Source organism: Mauremys reevesii, linkage group 7, assembly GCF_016161935.1.
Source record: "Mauremys reevesii isolate NIE-2019 linkage group 7, ASM1616193v1, whole genome shotgun sequence".
Lineage (NCBI taxonomy): Eukaryota > Metazoa > Chordata > Testudines > Geoemydidae > Mauremys > Mauremys reevesii.
Genome location: NC_052629.1, coordinates 33,580,542 through 33,599,382, shown reverse-complemented (window position 1 = coordinate 33,599,382; position 18,841 = coordinate 33,580,542). Strand labels below are relative to the sequence as shown.

The following is an 18,841-nucleotide window of genomic DNA, read 5'->3' as shown; positions in this document are numbered from 1 at the left end:
CTTTCCCTGCCCCTCCAGCACATGTAGTAGGGTCGATTGCATGGGCTTTGGGCAGGGGATAAGAATTGGTCTTTCATTATTCTCCTCAGACATACAAAAGTAATAGTCTTCAGCAAGAGTTTGTACATCAAATGTGAAATGATGGGCCCAAAGCCTTGTGTAACAATGTTTCTAACTCAGTACTCAAAGGAGTACTCAGGTACCCACTCATGTGAGGTAGGAACTAATCATTGAGTAAGAGTTTATATAGGACCAGCCCCTCCACTTGTATTTCTGATGTTCTATTTTTTATTCAGTCTTAGGAACATTAATCAAAGTGAATTGATTTGTAGTCAGGTGGCTCTTCGTTCTTCTGTAGAATTTCTTTTTTACTAGTAATAAAGACTCAAAGCAAAGTATAGATCAGCTGTATCTGGCAGGATATTTTCTACTTCATAGACTCAGAGCTTTTAATGCCAGAAAGGACCGTTTTATTATCTTATCTGATTTCCTGTACATCAGAGACCATTAAATTTCACCCACTTACTCCGTATTGAACCCAGTAACTTGTGTTTGACTGACTGACTAATGCTTGTTTGAACCAAGTTCTTTTAATGCTACAAACCTTAAGTCAGTTTTGTTCTTTGCTTTCCAGCACTGGGATCTTCAGACTTACTAATGCTGGCATGCTTGAAGTTTCTGCTTGTAAAAAGAAGGGGTTTCACCCACATACTAAGGAGCCTAGACTATTTAATGTAGGTATATTACTTTAAACATATTCTTAACATATTCCAAAAAAATAATCTAAGATGTGATCATTGTTATCATCGTCTGACTTCCTGTATAATATAGGCCATAGCACTTCCCAGAATTAATTCCTATTTGAACCAGAGCTTATCTTCTAGAAAAATATCAGTCCCTTCAAATTCTCACCAGTGCCTGTGCTGCAAGAAGTTATACCAGCATTAGGTTGGGTTTCTCTATATTTTTCCTTTGATATCTTTAGCCGGGTGTAGTTCATGGTTCTTTCCTAACTGACGGGTGCATTCCTGATGCCTCCTTCTAAGAGCCATTCATGCCTGACATTTGCTTCTGTCACCTGTAAAAGTGATGTTTGTTTATGTTAAATAGACTTGTGCTAAAATGTAAGTAGAGAACTTAAATTTAGGCTTGAAGATAATGAGGTCTGGTAAATTGTGGGTGAAATAAAGTGATATAGCTCAGAGGTAAGTTAAGACATAACCACAGGTCATGTTGTAAACATGTTTGGTTCTAACTGGTTTTAACAAAAGTTTTGGATGTAATGTGAATGTTTTGGAAGCATATTATCTACAGTGATAGTTATTGGAATGGCATTTATGCAGATGTTAATTAAAGATACTGTTTAATATTAAATAGCCCATGAGAGAATAGAAGGTATTTTAATTATGATAGTAGAAATATAAATATGGTAAAAAGCAGGTTTAATGCTAATTAATTAAGTGATTATAAAAAAGGGTAGCACACTAACTTTTAAACTAGCACACTCATTTACCATCATGGTACGGTTAATGAAAGGATTATACACCCATTCTTCTTATCCAGGGACTGATTGCCTCTTGATGAACTCTTTCATCTTGGAATGTGAATATAACTGCAGCGCATAGTTTCATCGTCATTCCTGTTTGCTTTAACCAACTATTCTATTTTAAATAAAGTCTTTCATTCTATGACTCACAGTTCCCCACTAAACTAATTTATCTGTAACCACAGCAGAGAGTCAAACCTAAAGAAATTAATTTGGTTATTGAGATTATGTCTATGTAAAATGTAAAACAAAGGTTACACTTCTTATCACTACTTGAGAGGCAGTAACCAGTAAATGTTATGAACAGCTCTCTGACTAACTTGAGAAATAGAATATCAGCCAGAAAAGCAGCTTTCCCACATTAGGATGTCTTAGTGCTCCCTAAGCATGGAAAATATACTCCTGTTGTCCTTCTTAACAGCTGGGCAGTAGTCCCATGCCAAGAGGAAAGGGCCAGAGAATTCCCACAGAAGTTTTTCATGACCACTTAAAGAGATTTTTTTCCTAACAAAGAATCACAACTGGCTTCCCCAGCTGTGAAGTCCAATAAGCCTGCAGAGCTAACATCCACCATGAAGGATAATTTTCTCTATTGAACCTCTTCTTCCTTTCACTCTTTCCACCAGCCTCTCAGAAGCCATTCCAGTAACCACAAAGTAGTTCTCCAGTTAGTTGGGTGGTCAAAGGTTCTAGTGTGCTCCTTACATGGCTAAAGGGTTTATAATGAGAATCTGTGACTGAACAGTTAAATAGTCATTAATGATTATCAGAAATGTCATTCCGTTTTTTGAAATATAGGCAATATGCCTTCTCTTGGCAGAGTTCCCAAATATGGAAACAGGGCTACTGGAGAGTTAGCCGGAATTGATAAATAAGAGCACAGACTTACTGCACGTAGAGGTACAGCTTCTACCTTGGGGGAGTGGAAGTGGAATACAAATGCTGGAACCCAAGCCCTAGTTTCCTTTGGGGTGGGATTTTCAAAAGTTGACCATGAGTTTAACTCTGCCCCTGTTGACGTTAATGGCAGTTTTCCCATTAATTCCCATGAGAGCAGAGTTAGGCAAATGCTAACACTTTTGGAAATCCCACCCCAGGTTGTTTTGGCTCTTGTAACACTGGCTCTTGCTACTGAACATTACAACCATGTTTTGAAAAGGCAGCCCCAGGCTACGTAGCTCACTTCCTTCTCTGTACACGGCACCAAGTACACAACTGCTGTCACAAAGCATGGAGCTATTACATTTCCCATCAGAGACCAACGTAGCTCACCCTGTCATCTTATAAATTGTCTTTCAGTGTTACACGTCTGTCCCATGTTTCAAGTCTCTGTCTTCCATTGTGGGTGTCTCTGCTGACACCTTAGCCTTCTCCTTTGATTCACAAGTATTAAAGCTGATGTATAACATTATCAAATCCTCCTGTCAAGCTGCCTGGAGTGGTTCAGGAGCATGAGTACCAACCTCAGGACAAACGGTTAAGGAGCAGGGCACACATCAGAAATTGGTTGTGAGTTCTATACTTAGATTTTACCAGCCAAGGATCAAGTGTGAATGTTTCAGGCCTTAACGTGGCGTCACAGACCGTCCCTTTGGGTACTCCAATCTATCCTGCCACTCAGGTAAGCTTTCCTTTGTGAGAGATGGTCCCTTACACCAAAAATAACAACAGTCAGGTTACCCCAAGTCAACTGCATTAATGATCCTATACCAAAGACAATGCGTGTAGCCAATCCTATAATAAATTAACCAAATATTTATTAACTAAGAAAAAGAAATGTTTTTACAAGGTTAAAGCAGGTAAACATACACACACACAAATGAGTTAGTCTTAGGTTCCAGAAGGATATGAAAAGCTGCTGTAAGCTATGTCCTTTAGGGCTAATCCAGGCCAAACACTGGGCCGCTCTTGCTTACATTAAAAAAATCGTTGCCCTTCATAGTTCAAGCAGAATCAAGATAATTTCTTCTTGGCAGGGATTTTATTCCTCATCCCAGGAATTCAAGCTGATGGGCTGTGCTCATGCATGCCTCCTCTTCATGTGCGTGGAGGGGAGCAATCCACAATCTCTTGTCCACCGATGTTGCACAATGGTTCAGCTGGTGTCTATGGGCCGCCTTTTGCGGGACACAAGATGACACCGCTTGTGATCAACTAGTATTTCACACTTGTTAATGCTTCTCTTCTGCCTATGGGGGTTTGCAGTTCCATTGCAATTGCTTCTATAGTTACAAAGCAAACATTTAAATATTACCTTAAACATGGACTACAGTTATTGTGTGTGAGATGAATACAGGCAGCAACTTACGAGCATTTCAGAGAGCCTAAACACATTTTTTAAAAATCTACACAGATTTTAACAATACTAACACACAGGTGAGCCAGACTGCTTTCCTGCTATGCATTTGTCAGTGTTCAGTGAGACCTATGGGGCCCCGGCATGAGCTGGCACCTAGTCTGCCAGTGTCGCACTCTCTTGAACCAGAACATAATGGTAATGTTTTGAAGCCAGTTTATGGCCAACAGTGTTTGGCTGTTTCCAAACATCATCTTTTAGGGCTAGATTACATCTTTAAGCACAATCTTGAGTGAACCGTAGGGGGTAAGAGGAAACTCCGGAGGCATTTTGCCTCAAATACCCCCAAAAGGCACAGGTCCAGCTCCACTTCCCCCATCGGAGTAGCAAATGGCAGCTGACCTTATATCAGCTGAAAATTCTGACACATCTTAAACTAGCTCAGTTTGGCTGGCTGGTGCATTACTAGGGCGGGAGTATAGACTCTGCCCACCTGTCCCAGATGAGGAATAGTGGGCACCCAGCTCCCCCTTTTCCCTGTATATCCAGCCAAGCTACAGGCAGCCTAGTCCAATACATAACTGAGAGCACAAGAGTGATAGCCTGTGTAAAAAAATCTAACCCTTCAGCACTATTCTCGTTAAAGAACACATGGCCTTTTTTGCAGCTATAGTCACTTTTCTGTTAAACTTTCAGTCCGTGCTTGAAAAGTTAACCCTGTACGTTAACAGGCAAACCTGGGAGCCAAAGAAATTGTGCCTATATAAAACAGGCTCAAAACTTAAGAGGAAGTCCCAAACCACATAGCTCATTGGAGTCCAGCCCAGTTTGGTAATGTACAAAAGTGGCTGCCATTTAATGGGTGCTTGTGGCCTATATGAAATGATTTGTGGGTTTTAGGTCTGTGGATACAGCAAGCCTCCAAAACCATACTGACAACACTGGTTGACACCCTTATTAGCAGTCTCATCAAAGACATCATGATGTGAATACAAATAACATCAGAACTACCCGTTTTGCCATGGTGGTAGGGCTGGTCAGGGGTGAGGAATATTGGCAGAGCCGTATGAAATAATGTGCAGTGCCACTGCCAGTGGTTTACTGTTCTGTTGCTAAATGGAGAGTGTTGGTATCCAGGGCTGTTACTCAGCACCTTAGAAAGTACTGGGAACACTGAAGTAACTTTTTTGTAGCTGTCACCGAGAAGAAAGCAGAAAGAACATACAGGATATGGAATAGCTCTTTTATGGTTTGGTTTGGTCTGGACCTGGTGCTCATGCAATTTTGCCTGACATTCAAATGATATATTACCTTCATTGGCTGCTGTCAGTGAATAATGAATGGGTTGATTTCTTTTACAGACCTGTAAACATGTAGTTGGGACAGAAACAAAAATAATTGTGCTGGATCTGAGGTGATGCTGATGGAAGACAAATGGCCTACCAAACAGATGCCCAAGTAGAAAAATGGCTGCCGGATTTTCCAATGATGTTTTTCAGCAATTACTGATGTTTTATATTTATACATTTTAGATTTAATGATTTGATATTTATTGCTCTTGCCATTTTCAAGTTTTGTTGTTCTGTCAAGACAGAGTTCACAGTGAATTAAAACAAAGGTTGTACATGTATCTGAATAATATGGTACAACAATAAAATGAGCTTCAAACAACAACACTGGTAAAACATGTACAGTGCTGCTGAGGTCAAGGTCCTTGTCATCAGCTATTTTCTGTGCAACAGATTTTACAACAATGGTGTTCTATAACCCTGGCCTTCCACAGTCAGTCTGACAAACACATTCAGCTGACGTGTGCATCTCCTATGAGCTAGGGGTTGACTAGGTCAGATGTACTCCAGTAGTTGACGAAGCACAATTGTCTGGGCCTGTTGGGCGTCCCAAGCTGACTTTTGAGACATCTAAGAGATGGGTGTGGGGGTTGAAATGAGGACAGAGAATACAAAATAATGTGCTCCTCTCAGAGGCCTACTCAGAAGCTGTTCTGAGAATCAAGATGGCCCTGCCCCTTCCACCATGCCTCCTACTAACCTTTATTTTCCAGTACCATGTAGAGGTCAACCACGTTGGAGCCTGTCATGGGAAAATTGGCCCCTTTCAGGGCAGTCATGGCCCAGTCTGCCTGTGACTACCTTTTGCTGACCCACCTGGGAGTCACTGATTACACCAGATTTCTGAGTAAGGGTTAATTATTAGAAAACAAGCACCTGGACCTAATAAAGTTTACCCAAGCTCAGTTAGAGGGAGATTCCCAAGGAAACGAGAGACTCCTGTGAAGAGGAGCTCTTATGAGGGCAGAGCCGGGAGCACAGAGGGTGCGTTCCTGTCGGCAGAGGATATGGCTACACTGCCATAAACAACCTGGCGCTGACCCATTGCAGCTCATTTGGGCTGGGAGTGTAAAATTTCAAGGTAGATGGTTGGGCTTATGCTGGAGGCTTGGCTCTGGGAGCTCTCCCCCATTGTAGGGTCCCGTAGCCCAGGCTCCACCCTGAGCCTGAAAAACCTACATTCCAGTTACAGCCCTGCATGCCCAGCCCCATGAACCCACATCAGCTGACATGGCCAGCTGTGGGTGGTATTTTTGCAGCTTAGCCATCCCCAGCCAGGGGCAACTGGAAAAGCTGCTTGTAGAGAGGGGAGACTCCTAGAGGCAGAGCTGAAGTTGTCAGCCTAGGGAGGTCCCCTAGACTGTGTCAGGAAACTTAGAGATGCTGCCGCAGGGAACAGCAGATATTGACAGTCCACCACCGATGCCTGACTCCAAAGAAGGCCTCTACCCACGTACAGACCTTCCTCCTGGGGCAAAGGCTTGAGTCAAGAGGCACCAGATGGGGCAGGGCCTGGAGAGAGGAGCGCAGTGGACTCGTGTGACAGACAGAATTAAGACTGCCACAGTCTCCCAGCAACCGTATAAAATGGACTCGCTATTAATCTGAGCCCCTCCAAAAGGATATTCATGTTATTTAAAGGTCTTTATACCCCATGTGTGGGGAAATCAAGGCAGTGCTTGTCTGTGGTGTCACACCTAACCACTAAGGGGGACTCCAGCATGGCCTGCCTTATGACAGAGCCCATTGTGCTAAGTGCTGTACAGACATAGTGGGAGCCCCTGTCCCAGCTAGGGCTTGATTTTTTAGATTGTAGCCTAACAGCTGGAGGAGACTAACAAGTGGGTCAGATGAGGGAGGGGGCATGCAGGGTAGCAAAAATAAAATGTAATCTGACTCCATGAGCGAGAGAGAGAGCGCAAGTTAGTCACTCAGTGCATGCCCCAGCTCTGTTCGGCTAATGATGGTCTTTGCAAAAAAAAAAAAAAAAAAAGACGTGGCCTTGATGGGACGTGTTATATAGTTATTGTTCCCAACTTTGTTGTAAGGCACAGTTATAGCTGCTCCCTGGAAATTGCTGAGAAATATATTCACCAATATCTGACAAACTCAGTATGTACGTTCCAGAGACAAGGTTGCAGCGGTACTGTCTTTTATTGGACCAACTTGTGTTGGCAGGGCCGGGCTCTAACTTTTTTGCCGCCCCAAGCACTGCACCGCCCCGCCAAAAGAAACAATCCCTGCGCACCACCCTGTCGAAACAAACAAACGAAAAAAACCTTGAGAGCCGCCCTGCTACCTGAAGATTGGCCGCCCCAAGCACGTGCTTGGTCGGCTGGTGCCTGGAGCTGGCCCTGTGTGTTGGTGAGAGCGACATGCTTTTGAGCTTACAGAGGACTGACCTGAAGACAAGCTCTGCGTAAGCTTAACAGGTTCGCTCACTCCCCAACAGAAGGTGGGCCAATAAAAGCCACACTTCACCCACCTTGTCTTACTACTAGCCTGGGACCGACACAGCTGTAATACCATTGCATATTCACTTTCCTGACAGCGTCATTGACTCAGGCTTGAGCTTCCTCAGATCCAGTGAGAATAAAATTGTTCAACATTTATTTCATCTAAAACAATAGTAAAAAAATCAGCTGCAAATAAAATTTACCAAAAGGAAACCGAGAACTATCAATCATTTTAGCTGTTCAGATTGTGATTCCAAGAAAATGTTATGTGATTAACCTATATTGCTTGTTCTAGAGGTAGCCAAAAATCACAGCACTAAAATAATATTGCTGCAGTCAAGCCAGCCACCTAGTGACCTGGTCTGAACTGAAGCCCCAGTTCACCCTGATTGCCACAGCTTAGACACGTCAGAAATAGGCTGTTTAGCTCCTGTAGAGAAGACACTACCTTGACAGTACCTTTCTGAGCCATGCCCCTACTTTGGCTGACACACACGCACCACTGATGCTAAAAGAATGCGTCAGCCCCACACCAAGCCAGTGTGTATCAATCAATTATACTAAGAGCTACAGTGTGGTGGGGGACCAGAAGCAGACTACAACTGGTTGTGATGACACCAAATTGATGGCTCTACTTGGGGCTACTCAGCATCTCTGCAAATCAGGTCTTTGGTTTAGGTGCCTAAATGTGAAAAAGCCTGGGACAGGTACTTAAAGTGTATTCTGACATTACCACTTGAATGAAGACGAAACCAGTTCAGAAGCCTCCAAGACAGCCCACACCCTTTTGTAAAATAAAAGAAGTTACTAGACACATATTTACTATTTATTCAAAAAAAAATACATCATATCCAATTAGAGCCATTATTATGAAAGATTTTGGAATGAAATTATAAGAACGTGTTTATTCCTGAATACATTCACAGCAATGTGCTGAAAAATACATATACAGCTAAGCAGATTAAAAGCATTTGCGGTGAACAATGGATGGGCCAGCTTCATCATACTCCTGTTTGCTGATCCACATCTGTTGGAAGGTGGACAGGGAGGCAAGAATAGAGCCACCAATCCAGACGGAGTACTTACGCTCAGGAGGAGCAATTATCTGATAAGGAAAAATACCACCTTGTGTTATGGGGTAAACATGTTTGGTGACAAAGCGACTTAAGCAGTGATACTGATGTTGATGGAACCCCTCTGGAAAAGCTACAGTGGCATCCCTGACATGTGAGTTATGGGCCAATATTTCCTAGTCACTCAGTGTATAGTCTGACCCTAGCTGAGACTGAGAATTTGAGCGCCCTCCCAGTCAAAGCAGTACCAGTGACTGCAAGCGAAGCAGGGGAAGCTACAACCCTTGAAACATTTAATGCCAAACTGGCTAATGGATTGGAAATATATCAAGGGACAATCCTGCAAGTGCAGAGGGATGGACAGTGGATCTCACACTGTGGTCTGTGGAGCCCTTTCCTGATGCCATGGAGAATATGATATTTCAAGACCCAAGGAATGGAGGGATTGTGGTGCCAGGAGAGAAACTTTTTTTTTTTTTTTTTAAGAAAGTGATCAGTTGAAAGAAAAGGTTGGAAAATGCTTGGAGTAGGGGCAGGGGCACCAGAATGGGAGGAGAGGGGGAAAAGGAGGCCATGGTCCCATCACTTTTTACCTGCCTTAAGGGCGAGCGATGGGGGGAGGAGGTGGAGAGGTGTGAGCAGGGGGCAGGGCCTCGGGGAAGAGACAGTGTGGGGCGGAGCCTTGGGGGGAAGGGAAGAAATAGGGGCGGGGCCACAGTTTGGGCACCGGTGGCCCCGCCCCACACTTCTAGAACACTTCCGGCACTCCTGAGTAGGGGCCTGATCAAAGCGCAGGAAAAGCAATCGCAGTGTCTTTGAGTCTTTCGACTCCTGGCATCAGTGGGAAACATGTTAACTTAGGGTAAAATTTCCTAAAGTTCCTGAGAGTGGGATTCACAAGGAGAACTTAGGCTCATCACTTCAGCACCTAACTGTTAGGTGCCCTGCCGCCATGGGAATTCACAACTCTGGCTTAGGCACCCAGGTTCCCTGTACATTGCAGCGGGCGCGTTCGTCCCCTAACAAAGAGATTCATAGAATCCAGCATGTGAAGAATGAACGGCCTAGGCTAGCCAGTGCAAAATGCTGAGGAGCTGGGTGTTGCCTAAGCCCTGCCCCTCAATAGGGTTAGGTGCCTAACTCTGCACAGGAGGGCGGCAGCTCCCTCCAGTCAGGATTCTCAGCGGTGAACCCCCTCCTGGAGTCAGGTGCCTGAGCCAGGCCAGCCCTTTCTTAAGAAAAACAGAGGAGGATAAAAAGCTGGTGCTTTCGCCCCTCCCCCCACTAGCCCTGTGGTTAGAGCAGTCACCTAGGGTGTGGGAGGCTTGGCTTTAAATCCCCACTCTGTAGAGCAGGGGCTTGCACCCGGCTGAGTGCTCTACCTACTGGTCTATTGAATATGCTGGGTGGGTCTCAATCCCACCGTGGAAGCTGCCCCACTTTGTATAAAATACTTAAATATCCACTGGACAAGAGAGCAAGATTGATTCGATAGTCTGGTGCTTAGAGCACTCACTGGGATGTGGGAGACCCCCAGCTCCAGTCCCTTCTCCACTGGGTATAAAATCCTTAACTAGTCAATGGAACGTCTTCGACTGGTGAGATAGAGAGACTCACCCCAGAACATCCCATCGCGCAGTGGTTAGGGCTCTCGCTTGAGAGGTGGGAGACCTGGCTTCAAATCCTGACTCTACATCAGGCAGGAGGATTGGAACCTAGATCTCCCACATCCTGGGGGAGTGTTCTAACCACCAGGTTATCGGCTTTAAAGTGCAGCTCCACATCCTCAGGCTGGGCTTTGTACAGAGCCCAATCAGGCATGTGACAGACACTGGCCAGGCCCACGGGGGGAGTAAGTTCCTACACAGAAAGGGCTGATGTAACTTACTCCATGCTGGCAACAAGGGAGGAACTGGGATTCAGTCACAATTCATTCTCTGCTCTTCTTCTGGGGCAATGCAGTTACCTGCCACCCCTTACTCAGGGCAGATTATACAGGTACAGTCTAGCCCAGAGTAAGGTACAGCTCATCATGAATCAGGGTGGCAAAACTGGCCTTTTGCTAGCAAGCAGAGTATGTATTAGTGATTACTTGAGAAAATATGCACATGAAAGAGCTGAACTCCTCTGCTCCGCCCCCCCCCCCATCTTTGCAAAAATCTGCCCACAAATAATTGTGCTGTACCTTGATTTTCATAGTGCTGGGAGCCAGAGCAGTGATTTCCTTTTGCATCCGGTCAGCAATACCCGGGTACATCGTAGTACCACCAGACAGGACGTTGTTTGCATAAAGGTCCTTTCTGATATCAATATCACACTTCATGATGCTGTTGTAAGTAGTTTCATGAATGCCAGCAGACTCCATGCCTGTGAAAAAATAGCAGAAGGTTTAGAATAAGCAATAAGTAAGTAAGTAGTCTTAAAACTATTAAGTAAAATGAATAGAAGCTGCTGTTTAGAAGGCACCAGTCTCCAAGGCTTGTGCAGAGTCATTCTGCTGCTAGCTAAACTATAGGGCATGGCTACACTTGCAGATGTGGCGCGCCGTGAGTTAAACCCGCCTTCGGAGAGCGCAGTAGGGAAAGTGCTGCAGTCTGTCCACACTGACAGCTGCTTGCACACCGGTGTGGCCACATTTGCGGCACTTACAGCGGCATTGGGAGCGGTGCATTATGGGCAGCTATCCCAGCATGCAAGTGACTGCAACGTGCTTTTCAAATGCAGGGGTGGGGGTGGAGTGTGACGTGTGTTGTGTGTGTGTGGGGGGGGAGAGTGGGTTTTTGTGGGGCTGAGAGCATGTCAGCATGCTGTCTTGTAAGGGTCTCTCTCTCACACAGCATTCCCGGCTGTCAGAAACGGAACCTTCAAAGGGCATATCTGCATTCCTACAGTGATTCAAAACAATGACAAGAGTGGCCACTTGATTTAAGGGGATTATGGGACGTTTCCAGAGGCCGATCAGAGCGCAGTAATGCAACACCTCATCCACAGGTGCAGCAAACGTTATTCCACTCACCAAGGTGGAGTACCAGGAGCGCTGTAGCCGTGGAGTCAGAGCGCTCTATATGCCTTGCCAGTGTGGACGGGTAGTGAGCTAGGGCACCCAGGGCTCCTTTATTGTGCTGTAACTCTCAAGTGTAGCCAAGCCCTTAGAATATGGCTATGCTACAGCAGCACAGCTACAGTGTTGCAGCTCTGGTGCCGTAGTGTAGACACTTCTCATGTGAACGGAAGGGGTTTGTCCACTGATGTAGATAATCCACCTTTTTGAGGTGGTAGCTAGGTTGACAGAAAAATTCTTTTGTTAAGCCAGCTGCATCTACAGTTGGGGTTATGTCAACCTGCCTAGGTCACACAGAGTGTGAAATTTTTCGCAGCCCTGAGTGATGTAAATAGGCTAATCTAATTTTTAGGTATAGACCAGGCCATAAGTCAGAAGTTATTTGGGGCACAGACTGCTTGTATAATTGTTTCAAACAAGAAACCAAAGGGTATGGAATGAAAGAGGAGTAGAGTCTCCATTAGAATTTTCCATCCAATTTCAAACAGACTATAAGAATTCCTTACAGCTTTACCGGAATTGTTTGTTTTAAAAAAATCCTACGTATGTCCTAGGAACATTAGGTGTGCAACACTATTATTGCTGGTTGGGAATCCTGCCCTCTCACAAGACTTACAGGTGATTCCATTTGGTTTTGTGGCAACCTATACTCAAGTCTGTTCACTAGCATGACATTGTGCTAACGCCTCTTTTCTAAGGCACAACACCAAATATACTCTGGTTTAGACAGCCAGTGTACATAAGAATTAAATTGATATTTTCTTTCATCTATTAGCACATTGAAAGTACAATAGTGACACTTCCTAGTTAAAGAACACCTCTGGGAGGAAGTACAGCCTTCCTTGGCTATTTTTTAAATACATGGTTATATTACTTTACTGTTTCTGTTTCCTGATGGGATGAGTAATTCTTAGCGCCAGGTTTCCTGTGTAAAACCTTGTATTTACAAATTCAATACTCACTTTCCAAGAGCAGTCTCCAATTTTGCTTAAAATCTGCTCTGTGCATAAACCTCTTGCCAATAAACTAATTGTCCTATGGTAGTTATGAAAAGCAAACACAAAAGGGGGCAAATACAGTCAAAGCAAACTATGATCGTTCAGTATTTATGTTGCAGTAGCATCTAGAGGCCATGGTAAGGATCAGGACCCATTGTGCAAGGTGCTGTAAAAATAGGAGCAAGACGGTCCCTGCCCCAAAGAGTTTACAACCTAAGATGATGAAAGAATATGGAGATGTAATAATTTTCTTAACACTGTATGACCTGATCAGTGAGGTGAAGTTATTGTATATTGGATTACAAGACTTTCCTGTATTAATGTATTGATCTACCTTAATAGAGGGCTCTGAGAAAAAGAAGCAGGGAAGCAACACAATATACACAACTTACCATTTCCTAGCAAACACTTGGAGGGAAATTACAATACAATGGACCTACCTCCTGTCTCCAACCCAAAGTTACACACCAATTTTGCCTGTGTGGAGGAACATACATATCAAAGCTCTACAAACAATTAAATAGCTTGTTCTCTGGGAAGAAGGGTAATCAAAAGAATGAACATCTTTTAGATGGATTCTCCTTGAAGCAAAGGGGAGTGACATTTTTTTGTGAGTAAAGGGAACAGACTATGTAATCCAGCCCCTATGGGCCTTAGGGGGTCTATATCAAGCTAAGATCAGGATCCCCATGTGGAAGATGGATAAACACCTGGTAAGCAAGATATTCATCAAGTCTGGCTACTGCTGAAAGACCTAGTTTTTCTTAAATGGTTTTGTTCTAAATAAATACTACTTTGCTTTAAGGGGGCTGCTTGGTTACTGGGTACCATGGTCATTGCTCCTGGAGAGAGCAAACTAGCAGGTGCTGAACATAAGTCATATCTGCTGAGGTAATCACAGCTGATCACTGGGGAGCATAGCCCAGAGCCTGTTCTGAGAGTGGAAGAATCCCATGATTCCACCCCAAGAGAGATTTAAATCTGACATTTGGAGAGACCAGGAAGGGTCAGAAGTGCAGGTATTGACAGCTTCCATTTAATGGTCCTATGATACAGAAGGAAAACAGAAGTGAAATTTGAATTTCCAGTGGTGTCTATGGTTTTATAGGAAGTGGCAGGGGTCCCAGGGAAGCAATGATCAATGAACAATGATCCTGACAAAGCAGAAATAAAATCTTCAGGCCAAGTTCTGAGCTGCTGTGGTGGCTAAGACCCCAGTGATAGTTCACCCACTTAAGCCAGATCTGAATTAGACCCTTCAATGTTTTTTTAAAAGCATTAGTTACTAATGGGCTGGGGAGTGACTTGTTGGTCCAAGGCTATTAAAGCACAGTAGCTGACTGTACGATATATGAAATGATGTTCATCTCTATCTAGGAGAACAGGAATGAGTATTTTTTGTTTTTATTTTGAAAGTGTCTATTACTTAGCTGATGAACTGTGCCTTGACATTAAACTCCTTTACATGAATGGTGCTGTTATAATATAGAGTCTTAGACCCATATTAACTGAAAATATATACTAGAACATATGCATCTATAGGCACCGTATGCTATAGTCTAAGTAAATAAATGTGGAGCAGGGTATGGATAGGATTAAAGGAGCACAGGGATGAGCTATTAACATAATTTACCAAGAGAAGAAATCAATTAACTTACCAATGAAGGAAGGTTGGAACAGGGTCTCAGGGCAGCGGAAACGCTCATTACCTATGGTGATCACCTGCCCATCAGGCAGCTCATAGCTCTTCTCCAGAGAGGAGGAAGAAGCAGCAGTGGCCATCTCATTTTCAAAGTCCAGGGCCACATAACACAGCTTCTCCTTGATGTCACGGACAATTTCACGTTCAGCTGTTGGCAGGACTCAGACTTTAGAATGGGAGTTAAAGATTCATGCATTTTAACAGGTTGTCCATCACTTTACCCTACCAGCTCTTCCAAACAACTTGTGAAAATAAATCCTCTCTCAGTAATGCTGGGTGGGTATTTTATATTCTGCTCAATTTCTTTATGCTTCTGCTGCAGCTCTAAGAACAACCACTGATCTTTTAAAGCTATCAAGAATTTTACACATTAAGCAAATCTTCTCATTTATTATTATCCTTACCAGTAGTCACAAAGGAATAGCCACGTTCAGTGAGAATTTTCATGAGGTAGTCGGTTAAGTCTCGGCCAGCCAGGTCCAGACGCATGATGGCATGGGGCAGGGCGTACCCTTCATAGATTGGCACATTGTGGGTGACACCATCACCAGAGTCTAGTACAATCCCTTTGAGAAAGGAGTACAGATGTCAGTTAACCTCAGATTCCATTTTTTTAAAACTGTTTAAATTTCACATTTTCCCTTCCCCAGAATCCCAAAGTCACATACCTGTGGTACGTCCAGAAGCATAGAGGGACAGAACAGCCTGAATAGCTACATACATGGCTGGTACATTGAAGGTCTCAAACATTATCTGAAATGTAACAATAGCAAATCATTGTAGCGATAGGCATTTTTTAAAATTACAAACAATAAGTAACTCGTTAGAAAGGGGAAAGGGGGGTTTAGTACAGATTATTGGCAAGCAGTGGTAGGGAGAAAATCAAGGGGTATTCTGTCTAAATTCTATACATGTAGTCTAGAACACCAACTATTCTGGATTTGTTCATGTGTGCATTTTCTCTCTCACACACACAAACAAACACACAGCATCACTTACAGTATTTTATTTTCATCAAATAGCTGAGATCAGAATTTTGAATGGAAAAAAAGCCATTACTCTTTTTTAAAATAGCCTTTCATATTAAAAAAAAAAAGATTTAAAAGCTGAAATGTGGCAACTTGTATGCGCTAGTTCAATGACCTAATAAAAAAAGTTTAAACTACAGAAACGTAAATTTGACAACTTTCATTGGACCAACTTCTGTTGGTGAAAGAGACAAGCTTTTGAAAGCATTTGAAAAGCTTGTTCTTTTACCAACAGAAGCTGGTCCAATAAAAGACATTACCTCACCCACCTCGTCTCTCTAATATCCTGGGACCAACACAGTTTCAACAATAGTACAAACAACAATTTGACAACTAGCCACACTGTCATAACTTCCATAACTATTTTATTATCATGAATATCAATAACATATGATGTACAATTGTTGTGAGTAATTGTAATGATCATATAAAAATCATACAGAATCCACAGAGACTGAAATGATTTCAGAGGAAGCTTCTCAATGCCATTACAGTGTCAGAAAGGGGTTTGGGTTTTGATCCTTTCACCATATTATAGCTTTTAAAAAATATGGTTAGGAAATCTAATTTAACCAGGGCAAAGGATAGAAATTCAGAGCTCTGGCTGCTACTTTATATTCAGCACCTAACTACATTTTCTAAATTTGTATGACCAGTGGTACATAGTAACCCAAAAGTGACTAGGTTTTACTGGAGTTTTAGCACAGCAGATAATGAGTACAGTAATACCTTCGTTCTGAATGCTCTTGCTCCTATGAGGTTAAACATTATTTCATTAATTTAATTGACTTACTGGGAAGTTTTGATGCGGGTGATCTCTGTTCATGTGATTCTCTAGCTATGAAAATGTATCCTTTGTTACTTGTCTCTTAATTTACCTGGCACTCCTATTTGTCATTTGCTTTGCATAGAAGGGAAGCACTGACCTTTCTAAATAGCCAGTAATGATCATACTGTATTCAGATACTGGTAGGCTTACCTGGGTCATTTTCTCTCGGTTAGCTTTTGGATTCAATGGAGCCTCAGTAAGCAGAGTAGGGTGCTCTTCAGGGGCAACACGCAGCTCATTGTAGAAAGAATGATGCCAGATCTGGAGACAGTAAGAAAAGGCAACATGAAGAAACAGCAGCAACCAATAGTCCATAAGCATCACAGTTACTTCCAGCCACATACCATGCCCCACAGCTACAAGTGCTTCTAGCACCAGAAATTGGCCAACAATATCTGACATTCAGTTATCCTGGATGGACATGACTGAATTCATAGTGGCAAGCTAAGTGATCAGCACCTGCAACCTACTTCAGGTTTTACCACTAATAATGTTTTGCTTATTGTAAATCAGTTTTGGGACTCCTAAGTTAATACAAAATAAATACATTGAGCTTCAAAAAGCAGATAAAGACCTTTATATTGTTTTCAGTTTGGAGAAAAATGCACAGTGAAACAGCATCCACTGAAACAACTTGGATCACAGTTCTGTTTGGATTAATTATTTTTTTCACACTAGCCATCTGTCCATTTAGAGAAGGAAAGAAAAACTCTCACTCCAGATGGCAAGGGAAAAGGTCCATGAAAATAGATTTACATGAGCAACTTAGAGACTACAATGTGACTCTTTGTAGGTGGAATAAACTATAATAAAAGTGGTATCCATACAGACAATGATCAGTTTTTGTGTTTATACACTATTCTTTGCTCCAATAATTGCGTGACTCTTTCTAATGAGCAACATTGATAAAATAGGACACACCTTAGGATCCAATGAATTTGGCCCTTCGGACCTGGGGCAGACTCCTCAAAAGTTCTATCAGCAAAGATTGGAGTTAAAATAGCCTTGCAATTAAATCCAGTTTCCCAATATTCCTCAATGTGTCTTTGGCGTTGGCCTCTATCTATAACATCTGCATGGCTCTGTAATACCGTTCAGTAGATAACAGGGTACTGAAAACTATTTCCCAGATGGAGAAGACTAGATTTCATGGGTGAATACATCCTGTTCTTGTTTGTAGAATTTCTCTGAGATCAATTGTTTCCTAAGAATTTGTGACTAGCCCCACAAGCGATTTGCTTTTATTCCAAGCAGATTCAGTTAACAGGATTTTTTTATATATATATATACAGAATATATAAATTGTTTTCAAAGCATCGGTGATCACAGATCAGTTTACACTTTGGGCCTTTAGATTGGGGAAGTGTCATTATCTTGCTAAAGTGCTGATCCTTCTGCTGTTAAAGCCAATAGGAAAACTTCTGTCTAGGCCAGAGCACTTTTATGATGTGTTGTACTGCTTGCACAGTTCTGAACTGCTCTAGTTCTGTAGAACTACTTTAAGGCCTGGTCTACACTCGGGGGGCGGGGGTCGAACTAAGGTACGCAAGTTCAGCTACGCGAATAGCGTAGCTGAACTCGAACTACCTTAGTTCGAACTACTCACCTGTCCAGACGCCGCGGGATCGAAGTCCGCGGCTCCCCCGTCAACTCCGCCACCGCCGTTCGCGGTGGTGGAGTTCCGGAGTCGACGGGAGCGCGTTCGGAGTTCGATATATCACGTCTAGATGAGACGCGATATATCGAACTCCGAGAAGTCGAACGCTACCCGCCGACCCGGGCGGGTTGTATAGACGTAGCCTAAATAGCTACATCATCAACATCTTATAGATAAGTTTCAACAGTCTATGGCAACAGACCTGGTTCTAGAGGCACTAAGTCTTGGGTTTGAATGGTGGCTCTGCAATTGACTCATTAGGGCCCCAGTCCTGCTAAGCATATGCATAACATTGCTCACATGAGTAGTCCCACTGACTTCAAAGTCATGGGTGAGTTTAAATGCTTTGCAGGATCGGGACACACGTGGCCTTACCCAAGTCAACTTCTCTGACTCAGCTTCTCCATCTACAAAATGGGTATAATATTCACATACCTTGCAATAACTAACCAGGTATACACATCATCTTGGAGAGTAAAATAATAACTCTGGGGTGCTGCATAGATGTCAATTATTACTAGATCAGCTCCAGTATTCAAAAATAAAATACAATACTACTGGATAGCATGCCACTTCAACCTTCAAATTACTTTGTAATCTTTTGCTATTGCACCCAAGTAATTATATCTACTGGTGACATAAGTAAACAAAATGTTTAAATACCTTCTCCATGTCGTCCCAGTTTGTGATGATACCATGTTCTATGGGGTATTTCAAGGTCAGGATACCTCTCTTGCTTTGAGCTTCATCCCCTACGTAGCTGTCTTTTTGACCCATACCCACCATCACGCCCTAATAAATTACATAAAGAATGTGACTCTCTCAGTGAGAGGTGCTAAGAAGCAA

At 43.0% G+C, this 18,841-nt stretch overlaps 2 protein-coding genes across 8 annotated transcripts in view; one reads left to right on the top strand and one right to left on the bottom strand.

Moving 5' to 3' along the window:
• Positions 1–5,551, top strand: part of STAMBPL1 (STAM binding protein like 1) — a 59,356-nt gene extending 53,805 nt beyond the window's left edge. For 4 of the 5 annotated variants that reach the window (XR_005582700.1, XM_039480866.1, XM_039480869.1 and 1 more), the window contains 2 exons: positions 635–734; positions 5,204–5,551. Coding sequence is in view for 4 of the 5 variants with exons in the window: in XM_039480866.1 (XP_039336800.1) it covers positions 635–734; positions 5,204–5,260 (157 nt within the window). In the remaining variant the exon portion in view is untranslated. The remainder of the gene's footprint in view (positions 1–634; positions 735–5,203) is intronic. The other variant, XM_039480868.1, reaches the window with a different exon arrangement.
• Positions 5,552–8,455: 2,904 nt separating this feature from the next.
• The window catches only part of ACTA2 (actin alpha 2, smooth muscle), a 59,171-nt gene continuing 48,785 nt past the window's right edge, over positions 8,456–18,841 (bottom strand). For all 3 annotated transcript variants that reach the window (XM_039480870.1, XM_039480871.1, XM_039480872.1), the window contains exons 3-9: positions 18,659–18,787; positions 16,489–16,599; positions 15,150–15,234; positions 14,886–15,047; positions 14,438–14,629; positions 10,906–11,087; positions 8,456–8,752 (exon numbers count right to left, since the gene is read on the bottom strand). In XM_039480870.1, coding sequence (XP_039336804.1) covers positions 8,609–8,752; positions 10,906–11,087; positions 14,438–14,629; positions 14,886–15,047; positions 15,150–15,234; positions 16,489–16,599; positions 18,659–18,787 — 1,005 coding nt within the window. In that variant the 3' untranslated portion in view covers positions 8,456–8,608. The remainder of the gene's footprint in view (positions 8,753–10,905; positions 11,088–14,437; positions 14,630–14,885; positions 15,048–15,149; positions 15,235–16,488; positions 16,600–18,658; positions 18,788–18,841) is intronic.